Source organism: Argopecten irradians, chromosome 12, assembly GCF_041381155.1.
Source record: "Argopecten irradians isolate NY chromosome 12, Ai_NY, whole genome shotgun sequence".
Lineage (NCBI taxonomy): Eukaryota > Metazoa > Mollusca > Bivalvia > Pectinida > Pectinidae > Argopecten > Argopecten irradians.
Window position 1 is genome coordinate 10,384,588 of NC_091145.1, and position 13,637 is coordinate 10,398,224.

The 13,637-nt window shown below is 33.7% G+C and overlaps 1 protein-coding gene across 1 annotated transcript in view; it reads right to left on the reverse strand.

Moving 5' to 3' along the window:
- Window positions 1-11,992, reverse strand: part of LOC138304614 (uncharacterized) — a 17,826-nt gene extending 5,834 nt beyond the window's left edge. The window contains exons 1-8 of the mRNA XM_069244780.1: window positions 11,657-11,992; window positions 6,320-6,371; window positions 5,726-5,887; window positions 5,054-5,187; window positions 4,426-4,603; window positions 3,301-3,500; window positions 1,816-1,884; window positions 1,286-1,358 (exon numbers count right to left, since the gene is read on the reverse strand). Of these exons, the coding sequence (XP_069100881.1) occupies window positions 1,286-1,358; window positions 1,816-1,884; window positions 3,301-3,500; window positions 4,426-4,603; window positions 5,054-5,187; window positions 5,726-5,887; window positions 6,320-6,371; window positions 11,657-11,812 (1,024 nt within the window). The 5' untranslated portion in view covers window positions 11,813-11,992. The remainder of the gene's footprint in view (window positions 1-1,285; window positions 1,359-1,815; window positions 1,885-3,300; window positions 3,501-4,425; window positions 4,604-5,053; window positions 5,188-5,725; window positions 5,888-6,319; window positions 6,372-11,656) is intronic.
- Between the last annotated feature and the right edge of the window lie 1,645 nt (window positions 11,993-13,637).

Below are 13,637 nucleotides of genomic sequence, written 5' to 3' on the forward strand. Positions count from 1 at the left end.
GTACAGGAATTGTCTGTCCCCCGAGGCGAACAAAAATGCATTATCGTGCTAGGTCATTTTGGTTAAACTTATGCAACTCAAAAACTGATGTTGTCCTGAAATATCTTATCCATTTGCGTACAACCAAATAGTTAAAAATACAAATAGGATGTAGATCTACATGTTGTAGCGAACAACACAGACTCACCGACACATAACATGTAAACATTGCGACGTCATCGGAATGTGCAAAACTGTACATTGTACAACATTGTTTATTATCATACGCACGGAAGCATTGCTCAAAGAGGTACATTTGTACGGTAGTAACATAAACAATGTAACTTTTCTACATTTTTATTTACACACGTACGTATATATTTGTTCAAACCTATTTTGATACATGTACATGTTCATCGAACGTACGTTCGGTACTGAAAACACCAAAAGTTTCTAATTTGGACCATCATAAATTCATCCGCGCGGCTCCAAATTGCGCGTGACATACTCAATCTATCGAGAAATAAAGTTGAGTAGCCTTTGGTTGAAATCAACGGGGTTTATACTATCAATTCACCACTGACTGTAAATATTATGTTTTAAAGTTACATGTGCCATAACCGGACGAAAAAATGTTATTTTTTCTGCGGTAATCTATTAAAAAGCATAAGGTTTGAATAAAGAAAGCAGTAAAATCATTCAAATGAACAGACAAATTCAAATGGACAGACAATTATGTTTACTGCCTTTTAAATGATAGTTTCAACACCGAATTTACGCACCGTATTTATTTATGCCTTATATATGTTTAGATGGAAACATACCTGCAGAAATCACTTTGTAATTACTAATAAAAATGTAAAAATATGAAATGAAATTGTTGATCACACCTTGGCTTCATGGTCTGACCGTATGTACTCATTTTAATGTACTGTAGATGTAATTATAATGTTTTTTGTCAGTACTGCCAAAATCATTTTCAGCTCTAATTTGTAACATTAAAACCTAAAACCGAACACTGATCAATACATAACAACTACCCACGTTAATTTCGAGGACGCAATCCGGAGATGAATAATTCGTCATAAAGGTATTTGCATTTCGTGTTATTAACTGAGGTACTATATTGTCCATATGTTTCCCCATTATTGTCAGTTACTATCTACACAAACACGTCGTAACATACAAAAGGTGAAGTACTGCTGCCTGTAAACTATGCTGAATATTTCGAAGCCATCTGCATTGATGTGTATGTCATAAAATCAAAACATTAAACAATAGAACATGAAAGCTGTGAATACTGTACCTAGGAGAAGAAAGTCCGCCGATTTCGCCCATTTTTGAAACGTCTGACAGTTTGTGCAGTTTTTATATAGTATCTGAAATAATACAATAGCATATTTAAACGCAATATTTAAGCAACGGTTTTGAAAACATTTTTCAACGTCTATTCAATGATAATGGTACCTGACAAAACCGTGTGAGGGTTTGTTTAGTTTATTCGATATCCATACCATATATGGGTACAGGAATCAATCGTCTTTAACTAACACTGGAATCACTAAACAGTCTAGATCAGTTAGACTGTGCCAGGTTAAGAAGTTAGAGAAAGTAGAAGAACTCGGAGAAAAAACATCGACCAACATTCACTGCCGCCCCATGTGGGGTTTGAACTGGTTATATGTGCATGTGACATCTCCACCACTCGGCCACCCCGCCCCATTGAAATGCTTATGTCAGCTATTTACTGTAATGATAATCTAACCGCAAGCAGAAATTTAAAAAAAATCAACAAATCAATGTGAATTCCACTTATTTGATAATGTTGTGTCTTACCATGATTTCGTACCGGCCCTTAGGTACGTTACTGTCAAATGTACATCCATAGAATGCACCTTTCTGAAACTTCACAATAATGCAAATTGTAGTAAAAACGTTAGATAAAGCTGATCATTATTCTTTTTCTTAGTCAATACTGTATAAGTTTACCTAATAAAAGTAGGAACATTAAACATAACATATGTTAACATACACTGCCCTCCAAAAGTTTTGTTAAACGTGCACGTGCAGTTTTACAAATATACATGAAGTACAGAAATATGAAAACTTTTTAAATACAGTCATCAGTACATATTATATATCATTTTATTTATCTTCTCTAACCCATTAATTGTGTTTTGAGAGTGTTGTGAGAAGTAAACTGTCAGCAAATTTTAATATATCCGAAACATATATACATAGAAACTCCCTTTTTGTCTTTGCTGACAGGCAGAGGGACCTCCGGTTTATAGGCATTTTGCCTTTGCTAACTACTTTTAAGTGTATTCTTTAAACATGATACTTTTGCATCAAAACAAAGTTTAAACAATATTTGATGGTTTGATGGGACCAGTATTCCCGATTGATGTTATATAATATGATTTTTGAAAGCATGAAAATCAGCGATTTTAACTGGTTTTTTGAAAATCAGACATTCGAAACCGGAAATGCATTTTGTTTTATTACTATATAAGTTAATATATTATTTTTTCTATCCAAAATCGTACTCAAACCATCTGAAAATTACTCCACTTTTGTAACATATCAAAAAATATTCTGCAGTTTTTAATTATTTAAGAAAAGCGGAGTTGCCAATCTCGAGGTACATATGTTTTTGAACATGTGCAACAGATCTTTTGAAGGGCAGTGTAGTTTTTTTTGTGTTTGCCTGTAATTATACAATCGAAAGTGATGCAGTCATTGGAAAAATACAGGTTTTTGGTTAGGTTGGGTTAATATAGTTCTTATTTATGATAATCTATGACATTATCTAGTCCTATAATATATAAGTCTGCCTTCCAAAAGTATGTTACTCGTGGATATTTACAAATATACATTACATATAGAAATATGTAAACCTTGCTAATACAGGCATCAGTATTTAAATATTAATTTATTTATCAACTTATATACCTTCTTTAACTCATCAATTTATTATTCGAAAGTTTTCTAAGAGACAAATCGTTGGCAAATTTTAACATATGTAACAGAACTTTTGGAGGGCATATATATTATGTATGTTGACCTGTGTATGATATAGTGTATTGTATTCAATTAAGCAGTTCAATGCTTATATTCACATTAGCTTTTTATGATTTTATGATGACACCTTAAGAGGTCTCGTCTATAACGAATCATTTGGTTATAATGCATTTGATATGTACAATTACCTGTTTTATGCTATTCAGTATTGCCTTTAGTATCTAAAATCACCTGGTAATGATCAACTGTATTTTATTTGATCTGTAGAATTATCTGGTTTAATATACTGTATTTGAGTACCTGATTATGATATACTATCTTATCACGTGTCGCCTCCCATGTCTCCCAATCCTGGAGAATCACTTCATAATACGTATGGTATCCAACGTAACGACTGGGCAGAGGTTCGAACACCACATGTATTCCCTGGCGACTCGGAAGAATGGCCATCATAATGGCCGGTCTCCAATCAGTTTCTTTGGCATCAGGCAGAAATCGCCCTGAGGTGTAAACCAGATTTTAATAAATCACTAGGCCTAACACTTTTCACCAAAATGCCATATAGGGAACTGGTGTTGTATTTGAATACACTTCTCATTCTACGCTTCTCGCAATAATCCCTATAACAGTATTGTAACGTCAATGGAAGCGATAGGTTAAACGGTGTAAAAAAAAGTATCAGGAGAACATCAACAGATTTACCTTGGATAGGATATCAACCTTCAACTTGCGAATGAACTGCTTATTGTAAGAATTAGTCCTTATACTTATAAATACGTCTTCATTGCTTACTTGTACTAAAAATCTCTATCTCTTCTCTATTTTCTTTACAATGATTCGTCGTTTATATATGACATTGTAATACCCCTATAAAATAGTTCCTATATAAACTCTATTGCCAAAAATGACAATAAATGAACTGTTCCGTCGAGCGGTCCAAAGAACTGTTAAAATCGACTGTTAAAATGTGCTGTTGGACCGGAGTGACGTCACACCAACAATTCGTGACGTCAATGCATTGCTTTGAGTCAATGGGTATAACAAAACAGTTACCGACTGGGTTTTCGGGCAACAGATGATTTATTGGACCCTCACACAAACTGTTGCCCTCGACCTTCGGCCTCGGGCAACAGTTTGTCTTCGGGTTCAACAAATCATCTGTTGCCCTTAACCCCAGTCAACAACTTTATAATATCCTATGTGATACTTCAGTTTTAAGATAACAACATGACGTGGATAAAGTAGGATTGATTGTTGATTAATTCCACTTTCCGGTGAATATGATGTCATATTGTAACGTGATTTTTGTGGCATCAGAATCATCGGACGTACTATACCTAGATGTACGTCATTTTGGTATCATGAAACCTCCGTATTGACGTATATAATTCTTGATTTGATTGATAAAAAAATGAAATAACATACGGTTATGTGTTGTAACTTGATAGGTGATGCTTTGTCCAGGCAGATTTTCACTTTCCGACCACACAAAAACGGATATAGTCAATAGGTACAGATTTGGATTCACGAGACATTTACTTCCCTCCAAACAATACACGTTGCATGTGTCGAGATTTCCAAAAGTGACATTGAAATTTGTTGCCTGCAAATCAAATAATAAACATATGTCAAGCAAAACTTTGAGAACTAATATTTCTTTTACGTTATGCAAAAGACTATACTAATTATAGTGTAAGTTGAATCTGAATGCAGTCGAAAAAAAGTTGTTTTTAAACTTATGGTTGAACGATTAAAACGCTCATGATATAGATTACCGTGTGCAGTGACTTGATAAATTCTATAAACGACAATATCAATTTTTGCCACTGCTAAGCTTAATGGAATTTAACTATAATGGGCATTTCTAGTAAACTATTTCTGATTTGGATCTATGGTTGCCTAAGTGTATACTATTATGGTCTCCTAGTAATTATATAATTTGACCAAATAGAATGACCAAATAGAATGATTGCAATTTTCATTAACTAGAATTACTGTTCGCACATGAGGTATTCTTTTTGTATTTAACACACAACCTTGGTGTGTAACGTACCTTTATTCCATGATGTTTTGGACCTGGTCTGGTGAACTTTATTTGCTTCCAGACATGAAACTTCTCGTAATAAGGATCGACGTACAATTCATCCGAGATTTCTCTTGTACTTCTCATGTGTAACTGCATCACAACTTTTCAACGACAAAACAATAAAAAAAACAATAATAGTAGTTACAATTGATTATCGAGTATGAAGTTCGGATGTCTTTTGCGCAGTGATAAAAGAGTATAAACAAACAAGCATAACATTTTTTTTTTTTATCTCAAACACAATTTGAATATCCTGCATGTAAGGCAAATATGATGTATTGGACGGAGCATCTAGAAAAATGGGAGGAAAATAAGTCATGGGCCCGGCACCATAAAGCTATTCTCAATTTCATACTCAAATAACTGGTGTATGATTTTACATAGACATTTTACAAAAATCTTTCTGACAAAGTTTTATGGCGCCTGATCCAGGTGTTTAGCAATTGAAAACGTCCTCTGCTCCAATAGCGACACTCACGATATACATATCATATGAGAGAATAATCACTCGTGAATCTTAAGTTTTGGGAAATTAAAAATATATCTGCTTATTTCTCTTAATTGCTCTTTTGTAGCGATATTCTACATTCATCCATCCTTTGGAAGAATTTATGAAATATTAAATTATTTTGTTCTTACCGTTGTTGTCTCTATTTGGGTGAGGTATTTTTACATTCAAGATGGGTTTCGTTTGTCCGGACACTTTTATTCCGGAGAGACCCACATCTGCCACTAGTGGGACTCGAAGATCCGAAGTTCCCTCCGGATTATGATCCGGCGGATGGAAACACCTTGACAACTCTAAAATAAGGATATACTTCAGAAAAAGGTCTTATCGTCTTCTAGTTTTATTTGTTAGTCTCCTCATCCTAGTTTCATGATAGAGATGGATATCAAACTAGTATAAAAAAATACAAACAAATAAAGGTAACAAATAAAATCAAAATTATATTTCAAAGTATCAACTGTCATTATGCACGTTATGCACATTACATTATCCGATATTCATTTCATGTACAAATACACACACACTTTTTTTCAATAATGGTTAAGTGGCAATTATGATGCCATTTCGTTGAATTATTTATTTTAAATTATGTTCTTTTTTTTCTTCTTTTTTTCAAAATAAAACATAATATCTTTATTTAATCAAGTTTTTGAACCAGCGATATAATAAGATAATGAAACATATTCAAACAATGGAAACGAAAGGAATTCCATTGATATACTCACTAGTTTCGTACAGTGCTGTGCATTTGAGAGGGGGCTTATATTGGTACCGTCCCTGTGGGAAAAGTGAGATCTAAAATTAGCCAAATAAGATTAAAACAATAATTCTATAATTATCAATTATGCTTGTAGCCGACTTGGTTTGTCCTTTTACGACACCAAGGGATATTTAAATGTCACGCCAGGTTAATGTGTTGGAGGACAGAAGAAATACGTGGATAAAAACCATTGTCTCAGTGTAAGGAATTCGCGACTGTCTCACGCACATCGCAATCAAGTGTTGAAGGTTTAGAGGTTAGAAGTCTGAACACCTAAACCACACGACCACCCGCAGCATACAATTGCTATTTTCTGTCGATGAGCCGTAAAACTCAAACAAACAAACAAACAATTGCGAGTATATGATATATATATGATAGCGATGAACACCGTTAACTTGTATAACTTTAATGCCTTATTGTTTATGGCGATTAACTTTCCTTGATATCAGATGGAATGTTTGATATACTTCATGTACATGTATTACTGAACAAAAGCAACGAACTTCAATAAATGATAAAAATTATCATCATTAATCAAAACGATTAAAGATAAAGTTATATGTGCCGTTTTTTTCATACTCACGAATCAAGAAGTAATCTTTAATACGCTATTAATCGCCAAAAGTTACCAACATGTTGAGAATTGAGCAATGCATTGGTTTTAAATTTACAAGTACAAATAATAGCAGAAAATGAGTTTAGCAGCACTGCAAAAAATCATTATATGTACATTATAGTGAAGCGAGTGAGAACGTATGGTATGCTGTCAAACTATGGTCTGCAATTTTATTTAACATTTTTACAGTGTTATTAGTAATTGTTAAGTGATTTCTGCAAGAATGTTTCCACCTAAACAAACAGAAAACAACACTTTTAAAGTACATAATGTCTGTGTTGTAACTAAAGTTTTAAGGCATCTGAATCTATTTAAATGTTTTTCACAGGTTAATTCATCAAAACGTGTAGTATTCAATATATTAATGAAGAAAACAGAACATGTCAAATTTTTCGTCCAGTTACGGCATATATAACTTTAAGAGAAAGTGGATTATTGTGAAACCAAACTGACATTCTCTTTAAAAATCAATACATTTACGTCTATGTCTCTAATTATAAAGACATTTTTTGTTTACATATATGTCAACATATATGTATGTCAAGAAAAAAGTACCTGTCCAAGTAGAGTTGAATATTTAAAAAAAAACACAAAAAACCCTCAACGACCTTTCTCAAGTACTTTCGCCATTTCGTGATGGCTCGTCAGGAATATAGAATGATTTGTATTCCTGAAGAGCCATCAAGAAATGGCGAAAGAACTAGAGAAAAGTCGTTGAGTTTTATTTTTCATGTATATATATATGTATATGCACAATAAAATATGCTAATGTATGTATTATGCTTAATTATGTTCGTTTTTTATTGATACCAGCATATCATGTAATGGTGATCTCAATGAATTTTAAATTTAAATTTGAATAATGTAATGTATGTCTAAATAATTGACTTAGTCCGTTTTACTTAAGTTTGTTTCGAGAAATCGCGGCTTTGTGTCTCGTGGACTAAGTTGAGTTTTCTTATTTCTGAATTTTAATGCTGTAGCTAATTCAAGATTTGGATATAAAATAATTACTAATCAAGCTGTTGAGATTATTTTGATTGACTGACTTCGATTTCTCGAAACGAAATGCAATGACTATTTTCCTTTATATCTAACCTATGTCAAAATGATTAACTTTAATTCAGTTTTTGACTTAAGTTTGTTTCTAGAATTCGAAACTAGTATTTTATTGGATTCAGTTGAATCTTCCTCATTGGTGTATTTTTAATGTTCCAGCTGTGATACATGAGGAAAGACATCGTACATTAATACGTGTTCTAATGAAAGTTAACTCACCCTGGTCATGAAAAATGAAACCATGCAGTCATGAAGATAGTATTACCCAATGAGAAAAAAAAAAAACAGAAATAAAATATTTAAATATTTCAGAAAAAAATTGATTTGTATAAACTTGAAACAGCCTTGATTGATTTGTATAAACTTGAAACAGAGTTGAAGGTTTAGAGGTTAGAAGTCTGAACACCTAAACCACACGACCACCCGCAGCATACAATTGCAATTTTCTGTCGATGAGCCGTAAAACTCAAACAAACAAACAAACAATTGCGAGTATATGATATATATATGATAGCGATGAACACCGTTAACTTGTATAACTTTAATGCCTTATTGTTTATGGCGATTAACTTTCCTTGATATCAGATGGAATGTTTGATATACTTCATGTACATGTATTACTGAACAAAAGCAACGAACTTCAATAAATGATAAAAATTATCATCATTAATCAAAACGATTAAAGATAAAGTTATATGTGCCGTTTTTTTCATACTCACGAATCAAGAAGTAATCTTTAATACGCTATTAATCGCCAAAAGTTACCAACATGTTGAGAATTGAGCAATGCATTGGTTTTAAATTTACAAGTACAAATAATAGCAGAAAATGAGTTTAGCAGCACTGCAAAAAATCATTATATGTACATTATAGTGAAGCGAGTGAGAACGTATGGTATGCTGTCAAACTATGGTCTGCAATTTTATTTAACATTTTTACAGTGTTATTAGTAATTGTTAAGTGATTTCTGCAAGAATGTTTCCACCTAAACAAACAGAAAACAACACTTTTAAAGTACATAATGTCTGTGTTGTAACTAAAGTTTTAAGGCATCTGAATCAATTTAAATGTTTTTCACAGGTTAATTCATCAAACCGTGTAGTATTCAATAGATTAATGAAGAAAACAGAACATGTCAAATTTTTCGTCCAGTTACGGCACATATAACTTTAAGAGAAAGTGGATTATTGTGAAACCAAACTGACATTCTCTTTAAAAATCAATACATTTACGTCTATGTCTCTAATTATAAAGACATTTTTTGTTTACATATATGTCAACATATATGTATGTCAAGAAAAAAGTACCTGTCCAAGTAGAGTTGAATATTTAAAAAAAAACACAAAAAACCCTCAACGACCTTTCTCAAGTACTTTCGCCATTTCGTGATGGCTCGTCAGGAATATAGAATGATTTGTATTCCTGAAGAGCCATCAAGAAATGGCGAAAGAACTAGAGAAAAGTCGTTGAGTTTTATTTTTCATGTATATATATATGTATATGCACAATAAAATATGCTAATGTATGTATTATGCTTAATTATGTTCGTTTTTTATTGATACCAGCATATCATGTAATGGTGATCTCAATGAATTTTAAATTTAAATTTGAATAATGTAATGTATGTCTAAATAATTGACTTAGTCCGTTTTACTTAAGTTTGTTTCGAGAAATCGCGGCTTTGTGTCTCGTGGACTAAGTTGAGTTTTCTTATTTCTGAATTTTAATGCTGTAGCTAATTCAAGATTTGGATATAAAATAATTACTAATCAAGCTGTTGAGATTATTTTGATTGACTGACTTCGATTTCTCGAAACGAAATGCAATGACTATTTTCCTTTATATCTAACCTATGTCAAAATGATTAACTTTAATTCAGTTTTTGACTTAAGTTTGTTTCTAGAATTCGAAACTAGTATTTTATTGGATTCAGTTGAATCTTCCTCATCGGTGTGTTTTTAATGTTCCAGCTGTGATACATGAGGAAAGACATCGTACATTAATACGTGTTCAAATGAAAGTTAACTCACCCTGGTCATGAAAAATGAAACCATGCAGTCATGAAGATAGTATTACCCAATGAGGAAAAAATAGAAATAAAATATTTAAATATTTCAGAAAAAATTGATTTGTATAAACTTGAAACGATTGTATTACACCTGGAATGTCAAACATGGAAATATCATTATTGTCATGTTTTCGTCCTGGTCGTAACTGATCCATATCAATTTCAATCTGCAATTTAATTACTCCGACTTTAAGTGAATAACATTGCGTGATATAATAGTATAACCTGCAAAAAACGTTTATTGTTACGATCATATGTCATCCAACAAATTTCTTCTTTAAAAGAACGATTTCACATTTCAAGCGTGTCAATTCAAAAGAAGAAATTTTATATTTGTTTTTTCCTACTAACGATGTCTGTGACTAGATACAGTTTTTCTAAACACACAAAGTACAAATGTAATTTGCGTGTTTAGGAATGTATATGTTTTACAAAATAACATAAGTCTCTTTTTTGTATTAGGAATGAAAGTGTTTACCTCATTTTTTGTAACTTTGTAACTACGTTTGGGTACAGTGATTAATATGTCTTGACATGGCATCACTATCCCTAATTTATCACAATCTACAAAGGATTATCAGGTACTACCACTATTTTAATGGATTTTTGCTGAGTATTCCGATCTTTCTGTAACACTACAAGTGGTTTCACGTCCTCATTTGAATCTGTGTGTTTTGGGAACGCGGTGGCCGAGTAGTTAAGATGTCTCGATATATTACCACAAGCTCTCCACCTCTGGGTCGCGAGTTCGAATCCCAAGTGGGGCAGTTGCCAAGCACTGACCGCTGGTCGATGGTTTTTCTCAAAGTACTCCTGCTTTCCTCCCCTACAAACCTCCTTAAATGACCATAGCTGTGCTGTGAAAAGAACTAATGAAACTCTTCTGGTTAAGGAATGTACATTAAACTAAATCAGACGTCACAACTTCCCATGCGTAGTAAACGTGTTTAGTATAAAACGTTTATAATTTTTATTATAACTATAATTTGTCGGCGGTGCGGCATCTTTAACCAAAATCATGTGATAATTAGTTCAACACACGGGCGGTAACCTTGTACTTCTGGGTCGCAAGTTAGAAACTGTTGGGTAGCTTCTAAATACGGCCAATAGGTCCGTGGTTTTTCTTTGAATACTCCATCTTTTAAATCTGACAATCCCTTAAATGACCCTACTCTATACAGGACGTAACAGAAAAATCCACTTTTTGTCAAAACATACACCCACGATAGTATATACAAGGTAATTAATTCATAACAATCACACGTGGATCGCATTATCTAATAATGACACATTGCTACATCATTGTAGAAAAAGATAACTACATGTCGTTTCCTGGTCCCGATTGCTCGACACAAACCTAAATCAAAAACTGAATAAGTCATAAATTTCCATGAGATACATAAGGAGAAAAACTTTAGTTTTGATTTAAATCTGCACTTTTATTTCGAGAAATCGGGGCCAGTTATAGCTACTGTAGATATTTTAAGTTCTGTATTCATAGCGCACAGTAATAGTGACACATGCTAACCAACTATCGTGACCTAACTTTAACTCACCGCCTGATGATTCTGTGCTGTCATACAGCGTCTCCAGTCTGGTAGGCAGTCCTTCTGGCTTCCAATGGACACTTCATCACAAAGATCTGAACTGGTAGTCAAACAAACCAATATGGCCACTTCTAAAACTGAGTAAATGTCACTTTTTCTCGCCATGACGACGACTGTTGTTGATATGGAGATATAAGGGGCTGTACCTACTGAGGCATATATATAAACACCGCTTGGCCGACGGTAACCTGATCGATGTAGGACATCACATCATCCACCAGGCCATCCGACAGGATTGGACCAACTAGTTTATATTCATGAATGCAATATCACCTTAAATAATATTTTTAATTTATAGAAGGTTTCACGTTTACAATTCAGATTTCAAACAAAATAGCATAGATGGTATTACACACGGAAATATGTCGTGCGTCTAGAATGTCTTGCAAATAAATGTGATGCATTCAGAGTTAGGCTTTTGGCAGGTCTTCAAAAAAGGATGATATAGTTGTAGAAAAATTTACGATGTCAAATACTATACTTCCAGCTCTCTGCGTTGTTGAAGAATATCATCAACTTGCACCACACTAACAAAGTGGTACTCCTCCACTTGGTTACGATTCTCCAGGGGCCGCGGTGGCCGAGTGGTTAAGATGTACCAACATATTACCACATGCCCTCCACCTCTGGGTCGCGAGTTCGAATCCCATGTGGGGCAGTTGCCAGGTACTGACCGCTGGTCGGTGGTTTTTCTCCGGGTACTCCGGCTTTCCTCCATCAACAAACCTGGCACGTCCTTAAATGACCCTGGCTGTTGATAGGACGTTAAACTAATCAAACCAAAGGTTACGATTCCAAGTTCCACGCGGGTCAGCTGTTACCTGGCAAAATGATTTTTTCTCAATCGGGCTTCGAGCGGAAAACTAGCATTTCGATCCATCAATGAATATATACATGTATATGCTATCATTTTCACTGGGCATTTTTTAACAGTTATTGGTTGAAGATAGTTGTAGCAAAATGATTAGGATATTATATTCATTGAAAACAAGAATCTTTACAGTCGAATCCATAAAATTTGTGGTGTCGCAAATGTTTATAAAGCATTATACATGCTTGTCTGTGTCTTTAAATGATTTCACAGATTATATATCAAGACTTTTGGTTTCCAATATATTACTGAAGATAGCATGTAAAACTGTTCGCCTAGTCACGGGACAGATAACTTTAAGCATGTAATCTCATGTCGACATATTGTGCCCCCTATCCGTGTTTACATCATACATGTATGGTGAATGTCATTTGGTTTCCCGTCATAAGATGTCTCGTGACAATGCCGTTTGATAAATCATGGACCATTAGATCCGGTCTACTTCACAAGAATGTATGTGCACTTATTGACGGTGGTATCAGAAAATACATAACTCGGTTCCGGGTCTGACCCTCCCCTTGTGGCGCGTCACATTACTGTAAACTGGGTAAAAGCTTTACGGGTGCATGAACACTATGATAGACGTAGAAGCAAACGATACCCGATCACTGTTGGTTCGCATGGCATTTAGCCTATACACTAAATGATAATTTATGTCAATAACGTTTGTCCTTTTTTGACCTTCAGTTATTTCTGCTCCGATGACACCATTCTTACTAAGAAATGAAGCCTTCGTCAGGTTCTGAGTAAACCTTAGGAAATTGATATGGGAATGTGTAATTGGTCTTTTATCTAAAACGTTATCCTTCGTCAAGTCAACCGTGTCGGTATAATGACTGGCAAGGCAACACACTTGTTTGCATGATTCCTTTAAGAGAAGTAATTTGAAAGGAAACCTGGTAGATACAGCGTGTTTCATCGTTACACAATCAACTAAATTAGAATTTCTTTTGTTAAAAATGTAAATACTGCAAATAAAATTAAACTGTTCTGCAAAAGTCATTTGAAATATATTTATATTAATTGACAACATGTTATTTTTACCAATTAATGACTCGA